We start from the raw sequence: 16101 nt of genomic DNA, 5'->3' as shown, positions 1-16101 counted from the left end.
TGCTATTTCTATCACCTTTAGACCCACCTAAATGGAAAAAAAGGACAAATTACTCAACACCTTATATATATATATATTTTTTTTTTTAAAGATTTTATTTATTTGAGAGAGAGAGAATGAGAGAGAGAGAACACATGAGAGGGGATAGGGTCAGAGGACGAAGCAGACCCCCTGCCGAGCAGGGAGCCCGATGCGGGACTCGATCCAGGGACTCCAGGATCATGACCTGAGCCGAAGGCAGTCGCTTAACCAACTGAGCCACCCAGGCGCCCCTCAACACCTTATATTTAAAGTAGAATATTAGCGTCTGGCATATCCAAGAGTATGGCTTTTTATCTTTCCACATAGCCTACTTTTTAATGAAATGACTTCTGGATATCATTTATAAAATACACTCGTACAAGATTATTTTATAGCTAATTTATATTAGAACAATATAAGATATAAAGAACACAATAGTAGGTATAGAGTCGTTACTCCAAGTAAACTAAAGAATATACTTGTTCTGCCTATAGATTCTCCTCACCTTCATATTTATTCACGAAGGAGATGCCTATTTATCCAGTTACTGTTGTCAACAAAGGAATATTTACTCAAAATTTAGAGAGCCTCTTTTGAAAATTTATTGGAAGAACATAAAAACAGGTTCAACTAATTGATTAAAAAATGTTGGTAGACAGTAGAACTTGGATAAGTCTGTTGTTAAATAGTAATAAAATGTCATCTTTTTATGTAATTACTAAACTCAAGAAAATTATAGAATTCTTATCAGGTAGATGCAATCATATTTATAATTGATGCAAGATTCAGACTTTGTTATAAAACATAAGAGCACTTCTGAAATACATTGGGCTAACAAAATGCATAGATACTTTACCAATTTTCTATGTAAGCAATATTTACAGTTCTGAATAATATATGGTATCCCCAAAGTAGAAAAGTCACTAATATAGACCTAGTAAGCTTTTTTTAACTGAAGTTCTTATTTAATTAGAATTAGGTCCTTTTAATAATTAGATCAAGTTGTGTATATTTACTACTTGGATACAATAGACATAAGATCGTCTAAGCTCTACACCTATTGTCAAAGAATGTCAAAGGAGAGGGATTTGGGAATCATCTAATCCAGCTTCATCCTTTTATTAATGAAAAATCTGAGATTCTGGATGTTACCTTAATTTTTTATCTCCTCACAGGCTGTATTTACAGTATAAATTCTAAGATCCAGCAGAGTAAAAAAAATGTCTTAAATACTGATGTTATGAGAGAGGTGTAAGTGAAGACACATTTTTTTCCCCCTTTCATTTCTTTTCTATCTCTGATTAAGGGGAATACTGCAATTGAATGATCAAACTAGCTACAGTAGGGAAACGAGGACCTGCTCATCATTACTTTTCAATGCTGGCAAACCCTGTCACCAGCGCCCAAGGCACTTGCAAGTTACACAAAAATGTCTTTATGTCTTTGTTACCACTTCTCTTTTTATACCCTGTTCCCATTTTTTATCTTCTTTCCCCTATTACCTACTCACTCCTCCCCAGCACACACACATGAACAAGGCGCCACCTGACTGTCCACTGCCCTCCAGACCTTAGCTATATTCTCAACCAAAATTGCTGTGTCTCATTTCTACCCTATTTAGCACTCCCATTATTAGAGTTTGGTAGTGATTAGATTGTGTGGCTAAATTTACATGAAAATTAATTTTGGAGTGGGATGAGGGAATTATTGTTATGAACTTGTGACTAGATAATCATCAAGACTTTCTTTTTCTCTCCCTCCATCCTCAGGGATGCTCTATGAGGGGACCATTAAAAAAACCTCTGGCCCAAATCCTAGCTGTGTGTCTTAGCAAGGACCCACCGCTGGATTCAATAGTAAAATAAGAAAAGGAAAGGAAAAAAACACCTGCTAGAAGTAGAGACAGTAAATTGTTGAGAAATAGTAATTTGACTAATAAATTAAGAAATAATGATGAGTTGGGTTTAGTCTTTATATCCCAGGTGTTCAGGAGCAAGCACTTTTCAAAAATATCCTGTTCCTTTGGGGAAATATTTTTCAGTATTTAATAGATTATATATTCTTATTTTTTATATGAAGAATAGGCAGTATTTACAAAATTTAGAGGACCTTCTGTTATATTGATGATTCTCTTTTGCCAGAAATAAATGAAAAACTTTGAATGTTCTATAGAATGTATGATCAGCTTTGGGCAATTTAAGTTACAAATAGAAATAGGCATTCAGAGTGTGATGTAAACTGATTGCCACTAAGTAAACCAAAGCAGCAGACCCTATTTAAAAATTATGATTTAAATATATTTTACTTACTTTTTTACAGTAGTGAGGTATAATTATATATAGAAAGTGGGTATATTTAAAATGTACAGTTTGATTAATTTTGATATGTGTGTAAATCATGAAATCATAAGTATAATCAAGGTATTAAACATAGAAGTTCCACTTCTGAAACAAAAAATTCACCACAGGGCATCAGCAGTAGATTAGAACTGGTAAAACAATCAGTGGATTTGAAGATCAATTGACTGAGATTATGCAGTCTGAAGAACAGGAAAACAAAATGACTAATATGAACAGGGAAATGTAGGATACTGTTAAGCAAAACAATCTATGCATAACTGAACAGGATAGGGAAATGGGAGCAGAAAAAATTTTTGAGGGAATAATGGACGAAAACTTACCAAATTTGATGAAAAACATAAATCTACACATTTGTGGAGCTCAGTGAATTTCCATGTAGGATAAGCACAGAGAAATCCATAGGTAAATAAGATAAAAATCCTGAAAGACAAAAGAGAAAACTGAAAACAGCAAGAGAAAAACAACTGGTGTATCAATTAACATTTTGATAAATATTTGGATTTTTCAAGTGTTCGGCTATTGCAAATAAAGCTACTGTGAATACTCATGTACAAGTCTTGAATGGACCTATACTTCTGTTTTTCTTTTATAAATACCTAGGAGTGGATGGCTTGGTGAAAAGGTGGATGTTTTATTAGTATTTCATATAATCAACTTTTGGTTAATTTTTGATACCACCTGGAAGTCTTTAATATTCAGTAGGCTTTTTTGAATTATTGTCTAACTTGTGTTGGGCCTTTTGTCATCTTATTGTTCAGCTGTTTTTTGTCCCCCTTTTTGAGGAGTCCTAGTTATTTCCTTTGAATTATGTCATTAACTGTATGGACAGTTTGTTAGTTCAGAAGGCATGTATCCTGTTTTTTATACTACTTGTGGTACTTTTAAGTTAAAAATCACACATCTCAATTTCTCTGATTATCAATATCATACATGAAATATGATAGATTGTTCCTCCCTTTATTAAATCAAAATTAAGTAATCTACCACATCCTTATCTTACTACCTGGTTACTTTAAGTGATTTCATTTTTTTACATTCTCTTTATCAGAACCCATTTTCAATTTTTATATTATTTCCTTTTTTAAATTAACAGCCCTCCTCCCCCCACCCCCCACCCTTTTTTTTTTTTTTTTTTTTTTTAGCAGTTTTAGGTTTATAGCACAATTGAGTGGAAAGTACCCAGAGTCCCATATAACTTCTTATCCTCCCTCCCCCAGTTTTCCCTTTTATTAACATGTTGCATTAGTGTGGTACATTTGTCACAGTTGATGAATCAATATTAAATATGTTGTTTCAACTGGAGTTCATAGCTTACATCAGGGCTCACTTTGTGTTGTACATTCTGCGGGTTTTGATAAGTGTATAATGACATGTATCTACCATTACAGGATCATACAGAATGGTTTCATTGCCCTAAAAATCCCATGTGTTCCATCTGTTCATTCCTACCCCCCCCAAACCTCTAGTAATCACTGCTGTTCTTACTGTCTCCATAGTTTTGCCTTTTCCAGAATGTCATATAGTTGGAATTCTACAGTCCGTAGTCTTTTCACCTAGTAATATGCATTTAAGATTTTTCCCTTTTTTTTTTTTTTTGGTGGCTTGGTAGTTCATTTTTTCTTACCACTGAATAATATTCCATTGTATAGACGTACCATGGTTTATCCATTTATCTATTGAAGGACAGCTTAGTTACTTCTAGGTTTTGTCAATTATGAATAAAGCCACTATAAACATTTGTGTGCAGGTTTTTGTGTGGATATAAGTTTTCAGCTCACTTGGGTAAATACCAGGGAGTACAATTGCTGGGACCACAAGGTAAGAGCATGTTTAATTTTGTAAGAAATTATCAAACTGTCTTCCAGAGTGGCTGTACCATTTGCATGCCCACCAGCAATGAATGACAGTTTCTGTTGCTCCACATCCTTACCAACATTTGGTGTATGCAGTGTATTGGATTTTGTTTAATAGGTATGCAGTAGTATTGCATTGTTTTGTATTCTTTTTTGTAAATGTATTTGCCACCTTTGTTTTTTTGTGTTTTTGTTTTTTTTTTAAAGATTTTATTTATTTATTTGACAGAGAGATAGAACAAGTAGGCAGAGAGGCAGGCAGAGGGAGAGGGAGAAGCAGGCTCCCCGCCGAGCAGGGAGCCCGATGCAGGGCTCGATCCCAGGACCCTGGGACTGTGACCTGAGCTGACGCAGCTGCTTAACCAACTGAACCACCCAGGCGCCCCTGCCACCTTTGTTTTTTTTAATAACAGATTTATTGAGACATAATTCACATACCATGAGATTCACCCCTTTAAGTATACAATTCTGTGGTTTTTTAATATATGCATTGCTCATGTACCCATTAATAGCCACTCTCCATCCCCCCTCCCACAAGCACCTGGCAACCACTAATTTCTTACCCTCCCTCCCCCAGTTTTCCCTTTTATTAACATCTTGCATTAGTGGGATACATTTGTTACATATTCAGTACTTGATGGGCATTTGGGTTGTTCCCACCCTTGGTTATTATGTATAATGCTGCTGTAATCATTCATGTACAAGTTTGTGTATAGACATAGGTTTTCAGTTCTCTTGGGTTTTCACTTCTCCAGGAATGGAGTTGCTGGATCATATGGAAATTCTGTATTTTACATTTTGAGAAACTTACAAACTATTTTCCAGAGTCGCTGCATCATTTTAGTATTTCACTAACAATGTAAGAGAGTTGTAATTTCTCTTTATCCACATTGACACTTGTTACTGTCTCTCATTTTTATTTTAGCCATCCATTTGTTTTAGTAGGTGCAAAGCCATAGCTTATTGTGGTTTTGATTACTTCCGTAATTACTAATAACGTTGGGCATCTTTTCATGTGTTTATTGGCCATTTGTATATCTTCTTTATAGAACTATCTTTTCAAATCCTTTGCCCATTTTTAACTGGGTTATTTGGCTTTCTCTCGTTAAGTTCTTTATATATATTCTCGATACAAGTACCTTCTCAGGTACATGATTTGCAAATATTTCCATCAGTTTTTGTGGGCTTTCTTTTCACTTTTTGATGGTGTTCTTTAAAGCACCAAAATTTTTAATTTTGATAAAGTCTAATTTATTTATATTTTTCTTTTATCATTTGTGATTTTGGAGTTATATCTAAGAAACCATCAAGGTCTTGAGAATTCTTACATTTTCTTCTTAGAGTTTTACAGTTTTAGTTCTTATATTTAGGTCTACAATTCATTTTGATCTAATGTTTGTATGTGGTATAAGACATAGGGATCCAAATTCATTCTTTTGCATGTGGATATCTAGTTGTCCCAAGCACCACTTATTAAATACTTTTCTTATTCTTTGGAATGGTGTTGTTACCCTTGTTGAAAAATCAATTGATTGTAAATACAGGGATTTATTTCTGGACTCCAGCTCTATTCCATTGATCTATATTTCCATCTATGCCAAGTGCCACATAATCTTTAATTTTGTAGGTTTTGAAATCAGGAAGTATGACTCCTCCAGATTTGTTCTTCTTTTTCAAGATTGTTAGCCATTCTGGGTCCTTCCTATTTCCATATGAATTTTAGGATCAGCTTGTCACTTTCTACAATAAAGGCAACTAGGATTTTGATAGGGATTACTTTGAATCTGTAGATCATTTTAGGGAGTATTGCCATAGTAATAATAGTAATTCTTCCAGTCCATGAACATAGGAGTCTTTCTATTTATTTAGATCTTCTTTTTTATTTTATTTTATTTCAACAATGTTTTGTGGTGTTTTTTTATTTTTATTTTTTTGTTTAAATTCAATTAATTAACATCTAGTGTATTATTAGTTTCAGAGGTAGAGTTCAGTGATTCATTAGCTGTATGTAACACCCAGTTCTCATTACATCATGTGCCCTCCTTAATGCCCGTCACCCAGTCACCCCATCCTCCCACCCCTGCCCTCCAGCAACCGTGTTTGTTTCCTATGATTAAGAGTCTCTTATGGTTAATCTCCCTTTCTGATTTCATCTTGTTTTATTTTTCCCTCCCTTCCCCTATGTTCCTCTGTTTTGTTCCTTAAAGTGGTTTTGAATATGTAAGTCTTACAGTCCTTTTGTTAAACTTATTCTTAAATGTTTTATTCTTTTTTATACCATTGGAAATTGTTTTTTTCATTTCTTTTTCAAATTGTTCGTAGCTTTTGTAAAGAAATACAATTGATTTTTATATATTGGTCTTGTATCCTGTAAAGTTTCAGAACTTGTTTATTCTAGTAGTTTTTTCAGTGGATCCCTTAAGCTTTCCCATGTACAAGGTCATGTAATATACAAATACACATTTACTTTCCAGTTTGAATATCTGGATACAATTTTTTTCCCTACCTGCCCTGGCTAGCACCTCCAGTATGATGTTGAATAGAAGTGGCAAGATCTGTTCAGATTTTCTATTAGTTCTTGATAGAAATTACTTTTGATAGTTTGTATCTTTTTAGGAATTTTTCCATTTCATTTAGATTACTGAATTTGTTGGCATATGGTTGTTCATAGTATACTCATGTATTTTTTATTTCTAAAAGGTTGATAGTAATGTGGCTTGAGTCATTCCTGATTTTAGTAATTTGCGTGCTCTTCCTGCTTTCCTTAGTCAATATGGCTAAATGTTTGTCAGTTTTGTTGAACTATTTTGATGTATTGATTTTCTCAGTTGTTTTTGTCTTCACTGTTTTGTTTATTTTACTCTCTTATTATATCCTTCCTTCTGCTTGCTTTGGGTTCAGTTTGCTATTCTTTTTCTATTTCTTAAGGTGGAAAGTTAGGTTATTGATTTGAATTTTTTTAATATATGCTTTTACAGCCATGAATATTCTTATAAGCACCACTTTAGCTGCATCTCTAGTTTTAGTAAGTTACGTTTTTGTTTTTATTCATCTCAAAATATTTTCCAACTCTCCTTGTGATTTCTTTTTGACCCTTCGGTTATTTAGGGTTTAATTTCATATTTTTATGAATTTCCAATTTTTTTCCTTATTCATTTCTGATTTCATCACATTGTGGCCAGAGATTGCACTTTGTATGATTTCAGTTCTTTGAAATTTAGGTGTTTATTTAATGGCATTGCTTATGGTCTGTCCTTGAGAATGTTCCATGTGCACTTGAGAAGAATGTGTATACTGCTGCTGTTGTTGGATGGATTGTTCTCTAGATGTTTGTTACGTCTAAATGATTTATAGTATTGTTTAAATCTGTGTCCTTGTTGATCTTTTCCTAGGTGTACCTATTATTGGATATATAGAGATAAGACTTAGATATAGATTGTCTATATCCATGTAAAGAGATTTATTATAAGGAATCAGCTTATGCAGTTATGGAGTCTGGAAATTCCAAAATCTGCAGTGTGGACTGGCAGGCCCAAGACCCAGGAGAACTGATGGGCAGATGACGTTCAAAGGCAGTTTGCTGGAGCATTTTCTCTTGCTCAGGGAGGCCAGTCTTTTTGTCTTATTCAGACCTTCAACTGATTAGATGAGGTCCTTCCATAAGGTGGAGGGCAGTCTACCCAAAGTTAATTGATTTAATTGTTAATCTAATCCAAAAACACTCTCCAAATTGACATAAAATTAAACATCATAAATAACAATATAAACACTGAGCTTCAAATAAGCCCCCCTTCTCTCTGTCCTCCTTTATATAGCTATTGCCAAAATATATCTCTGTACACTGTAAGCCTATCAACACAGTAATAATATACAGTTATTATTGCCATAATTGTGTTCTGTAAAATTGCCACAAATATTGAGTTAGTGAATACTGAATTACTGCTCCGAGGAGAAATAGGCTTCTTTGACAGCCAGTTTGTCATTTGATCAGTACATAACCTTGTTTTATTTGTGTTTCTGTTTAAAGTTGCCTTACTTGGGGCGCCTGGGTGGCTCAGTCATTAAGTGTCTGCCTTCGGCTCAGGTCATGATCCCAGGGTCCTGGGATCGAGCCCCGCATCGGGCTCCCTGCTCCGCGGGAAGCCTCCTTATCCCTCTCCCACTCTCCCTGCTTGTGTTCCCTCTCTCGCTGTGTCTCTCTCTGTCAAATAAATAAAATCTTAAAAAAAAAAAAAAAAAAACAAACAAATAAATAAAGTTGCTTTACTTAATATATACTGTTTATTCATTAACATTGAACTCATGGCCATCAACACTATAACTCGTGCCTAAATGAAGCTTCTATAACACGTGTATTTTGTCCATAAGGCTCGTCACAGCCTTGCACTTACAAACACTAGACAGCACTTAAGTACTGCTTTGGGGGGTCTTTTAAACAGCAAAATCACTAGCGAAAAGCACAGAAGTGCAAAAACATGGCACTAAATAGGCTGCAAAAGGAGGATACTTGTTTAGAGTATGGGAACTGTAACAAGAAGGCAGAGCATCATCTTGTTTGACCCCAGCTGGGAACATCCATCTTGGGCTGTGTGTTTTCCTGTGTCTGCAAATGACTGCAGAAGCACAAGTATTAATTTTTGAGTTATAAATAAATTCTAGGCAAATTTGCAAATGCAGAAACCATCAGTAATGAGAACCAACTGTAATTATTGCTTTATGAAGTCTTTTGAATCAGATAAGAGAAGGTCAGAGTTAAAAAATATATTTGTACTGTCTTTTATATTTATCAATGTAATTATTTTAACTAGTGTTCTTTGTTTCTTTGTGTAGATACAGCTTAGTGTCCTTTCACTTTAGCCTTTAGTATTTCTTGTAGTGTGGTCTACTAGCTATAAATTCTCTCAGTGTTTTTTATATGGGAATACCTTAATTTCTCCTTCATTTTTGAAGGATAGTTTTGTTGTATATAAAATTCTTGCTTGACAGATTTTTTTTCTTTTAGCATTTTCAGTATTTCCTTTCCTGCTTTCCATCCCTCATGGTTTCTAAAGCAAAGTCAGCTGTTAATCTTATGGAGGCTTCCTTGTGTTTAATGAAAGCAGTATTTTCTTTCATTGCTTTAAAGAATCTGTCTTTGTCTTTGTCTTTTGACAGTTTGACCTATGGTAGGTCTAGGTTTTAATCCCTGCATCTACTTCATTTTTGTTGAGCCTCGTAGATGTGTAGATTACTGGTTTTCATCAAATTGATAAGTTAATGTCTATTATTTTTTCAGGTATTCTTTATGCCCCTTTCTCTTTCTCCTCTTTTTCTCAGACTGCCATTATGAGTATGTTGGCAGTCTTTATAGTGTCTGATGGGTCTCTGAGGCACTGTTCATTTCTTTGCCTTGCTTTTTCTTTCTGTTCATCGGACTGGACAATATCAATTGACCTGTCCTCATTGATTCTTATTTCTGTTAGCTGAAATTGCTATTTACATTTAGCCCCTGTAGTGAATTTTTTGTTACTGTATTTTTCAACTCAGATTTCTATTTGCGATTTGCTTCTTTATTAATAATCCCTGACTTTTTATTGGTATTTTCTCTTTGTTAAGACCTCATTCACATAGTTTCCTGTAATTCTTTAGGCATGATTTCCTTTAGCTTTTGCTTTTTAGTTTCAGTAAAATACACATAAAACTTGCCATCTTCACCATTTTTTAGTGTACAGTTCAGTAGCATTAGGTATATTCACATTACTATGTTTGGGGAAAGGGCTTTTGGGAATTCTAAACCTATTCTGCCCCCTCCCACTGTTTTTGCTAGGCTACTGGTTTTCACAGCTATCTGATTTCATGATCCTAAGAATAAAGTGTCACATCATGGCTATTTCCATTTCCAGTCGGACTGTGTAGGTAGGAATTATAATCCTAGGATGGATGTAGAAAAACCTTTGAATGAGAAGAGAGAAAAAACAGCTCTAGCTGTTCTTGAAAACAGCTCCTGTTTGTGGATGAGTTGGTCCATGGAAGCCTTGGCTCTCTAAAGTTCAGGGAAAAAGCAGAGGTTTGATGGCTATAAAGTTCTCACTGTGGGGCATGTGGATGGCTCAGTCAGTTAAGCGTCTACCTTCTGCACAGGTCATGATCTTGGGATCCTGGGACTCCTGGCTCAGCAGAGAGTCTGCTTGTCCCTCTCCCTCTGCTGCTTCCCCCCCCCCCCCCGCCCCCTGCCACATGTGCACACTCTCTCTCTCTAAAATAAATAAATAAAATCTTTTAAAAAAAAAGATTACTCTTTAAGAAAAGATTTTTTTTTTAATTTTTTTTTTATTCTTATGTTAATCCCCATACATTACATCATTAGTTTTAGATGTAGTGTTCCATGATTCATTGTTTGTGCATAACAACCCAGTGCTCCATGCAGAATGTGCCCTCCTCAATACCCACCACCAGGCCAACCCATCCTCCCACCCCCCTCCCCTCTAGAACCCTCAGTTTGTTTTTCAGAGTCCATCATCTCTCGTGGTTCGTCTACCCCTCCAATTTCCCCCGCTTCATTCTTCCCCTCCTGCTACCTTCTTCTTCTTTTTTTTTTTTAAGAAAAGATTCTTACTGTGATTTTTATCTCTCCAAGGACTCACCAGTTTACCTTAAGGTGTCATCTGAATAGTGATTACTAGAAATTCTTTTTATCTAGCTATTGATCAGTGTTTCTGCACTTAATCCTAGCCAAAAGGCCAAGAAGTGATTGATCAGTGTTTCTGATTTTTTTTTATTATGTTATGTTAATCACCATACATTACATCATTAGATTTTGATGTAGTGTTCCATGATTCATTGTTTGCATATAACACCCAGTGCTCCATTTCAGTACGTGCCCTCTTTAATACCCATCACCAGGCTAACCCATCCCCCACCCCTCTCCCCTCTACATATTCTTCTGTGTTTTCCTAAGGAAAAGGCAGAGGCAAGCAAATTGGACATCACTGGTTTTCTCTTCTTATAACTCAGATGTCCTGTAATGCATTTTTTAAAAGACCTTATTCATAGTTCAGAATCATTCATTTATTAATTTCCCTACTTTCCTTAAACCCCATTGTCTTAATTTTAAGAGAAAAAATTACTTCACTTGGACAGGTCTCACAGCCATTTCTAAAACTTATCCAACATGTGTTAGATTTAATTAGAGCCATTAAAGAATAGGTTTTTATTTAACTGGATAATGGATTTAACTAAGATTGTCCTATTTTCCATACATTGATTAACAGTTTTCAGATAATTGGTAGACAGTAAGATTACTCTTAACCAGTTCTGTACTGGACATAATTAGTATGGTCTTTGATATCTCAAAAGTACCTTATTTTTATAAGGTTAAACATTACTAAGTCTTGTGAAAATATAAATAGTAGAACTTTCTGGGAATTGTATTCTACATAAACACTGAGTTTCCAATAATAATGAATGTTTACCAAAGTCAAGATTCTCTGTAAAGGGCTTTGAATTAAGACTAACTTGTAGATATGTTTAACAATAAGTAAAGCTTAGAAAGGGAATCAGAAGCGAGGAAAAGCTGGTGCTGTGGTAAAATTATCATTGGTAAATATTTTAGTCCATTTACTTCCTTTCTGAATATGTATATCAACCCTGTTTATATTTATACTAATCTAATGTAAATGAAAGTGATAATATGTTAAAGGTTTAGAACATGTAGAAGGCACCAAGTCCTATGTAGACCTCTCCACCATGAGTGCCTGTGAGTTGGAGCATTTGAGCAATAACCTAAAGAAGATACATTCTCTCTTATCCAGTTGTTCAGTTTTAAGAATCTAATTGATAAATTATATAATTTCCCAAATAAAATATTTTAAGAGATACTGATATTTTGCTCATTAAAAACAAAAGTTTTGTTCTAACGCATTTTTTAAAAGTGAATTTTTCCTTGTGCTGTATCAGAATATAGTAGCATAGTAATTTTTACTAGTTTACTTTTATTTGGAATTCTCCTTTCAGTTAATGACTTTATAACCAGACTTACTGATAATGTTTGAGAAGTATACTGATTATCTTACACTTTAACCTAAGAATTTCAAAATAGTCTACACGTTTACTTTATGTTCCCAAAGCAGTTAAGAGAGGATGTGTTAGCAAGAGGGAAACTGGTTCTGTAGGATTGGTAACTTGCTTATGACCACACAGTCAATCATTAGTAGATAGATTTAAGAACAGAGCTTGAAGGGATAATTTTTGCTTCTCTCTACTTTTATATATTTTCAAAAATTTTGACATTGAGCACTTTTAAGTATTTAGAATGTGGGTAACGTAAAGAATGGTGCTCAGGTTTTGGTGTTATCCCCATGTTCCTCAAGCTAACTATATTGACCAGAAATACCAACGTTGCTAGTACATCATGTGCGTTTCATGTGTGTTTTAGCTTTCTATTGTAATTACTGAATTTGTTTAAATGTTTATTGTTCCCTCACAGGTGTTGGATCCTGAACAAAACCATAACTTCACAGATCATTATCTAAATGTGGCCTTTGACCTTTCCCAAGTTCTTTTTATAGCTACTGCCAATACCACTGCAACTATTCCACCTGCCTTGTTGGACAGAATGGAGATCATTCAGGTCCCAGGTACCTGATTCATAAATAAAATCATTATTTGATAATTTTTCCTTTCTGAGCAAAGCCCTTTAAGTTGTGCTGTGGAGATTTGAGTAAAAAATTGATTTGCCAGTGTATGACCTTCAAAGTTCTAAGTATGGTATAAACCAGCTTTTATGTAAATTCAAAGTCTGGAACAACAAAACTTTGTTTTAACCATGACATATAAGATTATGTGTATGTTCTGTAAGACATCAAGAATAAAATTTGCATAACAATTTCAGACTTAACTTTGCATTAAAAAATTCTTGGCATTAAAAAAATGTTTTCCAATGTCTTAGAAAATAAGACATTCTTCTTGAGACAATTTCTAAACTTATACAAAAAAATCATTTTTTTTTCAAAATGAGTGTCTAAAAACCAAAAATAGATCTTTACATGGTCAATTTAGCTTCTTGTCTATAAGATTTTGAAGTTTTTACTATGTCTGAGAAAGTGTTATCATTTATTCTCATTAAGTGAATGAGAGTCCTAAAGAGTTGCTGAACTTTATTACATCTGGCCTCACTTTTACATAAAAGTGCAGGGCAGGGTGCTTTTAAATTCCTCTTCTTTTTAGTTTCTGTCAAGTAGTTCCCAATTTTTTTCTTTTTACCATGTCTTCTCCTTCACTGTAGTGTGTAAGATAAAGTCCTTTAGTTACTAACACTAAAAAACCCCAGTGTTTCCACTTTCTTTTAATTGCTTAGAATTATTTTTCCCTAGAGGGGTGAAACATAAGTGGGTATTTGTTAAAATGAAAATAGACAAGAATCAAAATATATTTTGATTCTAAATATAATCTAATATGTATTTCATACTAATTTGAAATAAATTTTTACTATCAAGTGAATGATAATTGCATTTCTTAGTTTTCTGTGAGCCCTGCAGGTTCCAATACTTAGTTTTAAAATATGATGGAGTAAAAAATTGCTTTGTGCGTATTTATAAGACTAAAATAGGGGTGCCTGGCTGGCTCAGTCGGTTAAGCATTTGCCTTCGGCTCAGGTCATGATCCCAGGGTCCTAGGATTGAGCCCCATGTCGGTCTCTCTGCCCAGTGGGGAGCCTGCTTCTCCCTTTCCCTTTGCCACTCCCCTTGCTTGTGCTCTCTCTCTGTCAAATAAATAAATAAAATCTTTAAAAAAAAGACTAAAATAAATAAGTAATGAGACCCAATTGCCTGGAAACTCCCAGTTAAGCCAGGAATCCATAAGATACACTGACGTGAAGTAAAATAATCTCTACAGCTGCTGTACCGGTAGACATATGCCATTCTCTTCCTGCAGGTTTGATTATCCCATCTTCTGTTTGGGCATTTCTTATTTCCTTTTTCTACTCAAAAGCTGCCTTATCCGTTCATCTTTTTTTTTTTTTTTTCTTGTTAAATGAGAAGGGGGCAATTAATTTAGGGAGAATTTTTTTCTTACAGGATTTGAAGACAAAGTAAATCTATATTACTGAGGCTTTCAAATAAATAAGAACATAGTCTTTTAACTATATAAATTAAATCTATAATTCCAATATGTATAGGGAAAAAACTTCTGTAGGGGTGTCTTAGTTTCTGTTTTGTTGCTTAAATTTATAGCCAGGGTTCTGAAAATAGCTCCTTTGCAGCTCTTGCCTTAGAACCCACCAGTGACTTACTTGAATCCTTTGTTGTTGTTGTAAGTTGTTTTACTTATGTAAGAAATTATGCTAAAGACAAGAGCTGCATTATTTGCCTGTTAAATAGTAAAAATTCACATTTGAGTTAAGGAGATAATTATCTTAGAGATTTGACTGAGAGTTTTCCTCTTCCTTGAGAGATACATTATTTAATCAAGAGACTTTCAAACTTGTGCTTAGTAAGTGCTTTTTTTATTTGTGGACAAAGTTGGAAATTTTAACAATTACTAATTGGAGATTAAATTTCTTCTGGTTATAATCTTAGTTGAAGTAACACTTAAATTCATTCTAAATCCAAGATCCATTAAATCTGCATTTGATTTGTTTAAAAAAGCATGACACTGTGGAAGCTGTGTGAATAATTGCAAAATAAGATCACTTTTTTCCTAGGGTATACACAAGAGGAGAAGATCGAGATTGCCCACAGGCACTTGATCCCAAAGCAACTGGAACAGCATGGACTGACTCCTCAGCAGATTCAGATCCCACAGGTTACTACTCTTGACATCATCACCAGGTTAGTCAGCCATCCTGAGGCCTCGGTAATGTTTGAGTCTGAAAAGGAAACAATTTTACTGGCAACTCACAGCATCCATTTCTTTCTCTCCACCAGATTCCTAGCAAGCATTCCCATAACTTGATTTACACAGGGCTCCATATTAGGCAGAAATTCATAGGGAAAGTACTTAGAGTATCTTCATAGCTGAGGACTTTAGTTGAGCCAGAATTTCAGCTTTTTCACAAGAGTGGTGTTAAGGGATTCACTTGATAAATTAAGAATCAAAAACAAGGAAAATATTGAGACACCTTATATGCCCCAGGATCTTAAAAGTTAAATTCTCTTAAGAATTGCATTGTTACTTTGAAACACCTGTTTTAAGTTATTCAGATTTTCTTTTCTTCTCCTTGAGAGATTTTAAAAATCCTTATAATTTTCATTTTTGGAATTAACACCAGAACGATAGAGAGGGTGCTTTCCCAAGTTAGCTACCAAGTGCTTAAGCCTGTGGCAAGCAGTACGTAAATTATCTGAGTAGAGTATTGCTTTGTCTGATTTATAGATTGCATGTTTGAATGGAAAATATACCCTGTTGAGAATTTATATCTGCAACAGCCCCTTACTTTTCCTGGCTCAGCGTTACAGATCCATTGCATCATCTGGCAAATTGTGTCAGGCTGCCAAACACTCCTTGCGCAGTCCTCCTCACAGTAACTGCTGTTTTTCTGGAGAAGCAAAGTATCTCTCCATTTTGAACTTTGACTTAGAGTTTGGCCAGTTAGACTGCTTTTTGATCTAAGCCAGCCTTCTTATAGAAGTCTATTTGGAAGTCTATTTAAATTTATTCACAAAACAGTAAGACTAGATCTGACCTGGGAGTTCCTTTGCTTAACTTGTGATTCATTGTGTGGATAATGCCAGGAGAAATAAATTAGGTGATTTATATGCCGAAGTCTTCCAACAATAATATTATTCCAGATAACACCCCTGATACCTTTGGGTAACTTTCAACAAGTCACTTAACCTTTTTGATAGCTCCCCCCTCTGTAAAATATGAGTGAGAGAACAAAAATATCT

The 16101-nt window shown here is 34.6% G+C and overlaps 1 protein-coding gene across 2 annotated transcripts in view; it reads left to right on the top strand.

Moving 5' to 3' along the window:
* LONP2 (lon peptidase 2, peroxisomal) overlaps positions 1-16101 on the top strand; it is a 109623-nt gene that overhangs the window by 45637 nt on the left and 47885 nt on the right. For both annotated transcript variants that reach the window (XM_035025266.1, XM_035025265.1), the window contains exons 9-10: positions 12699-12849; positions 14916-15042. In XM_035025266.1, the coding sequence (XP_034881157.1) occupies positions 12699-12849; positions 14916-15042 (278 nt within the window). The remainder of the gene's footprint in view (positions 1-12698; positions 12850-14915; positions 15043-16101) is intronic.

This window comes from Mirounga leonina, unplaced genomic scaffold, assembly GCF_011800145.1.
Source record: "Mirounga leonina isolate KUSES-001 unplaced genomic scaffold, KU_Mleo_1.0 Mir_180, whole genome shotgun sequence".
NCBI lineage: Eukaryota > Metazoa > Chordata > Mammalia > Carnivora > Phocidae > Mirounga > Mirounga leonina.
Note: the sequence above shows the minus strand (reverse complement) of the source record. Positions and strands in the feature narration are given on the sequence as shown.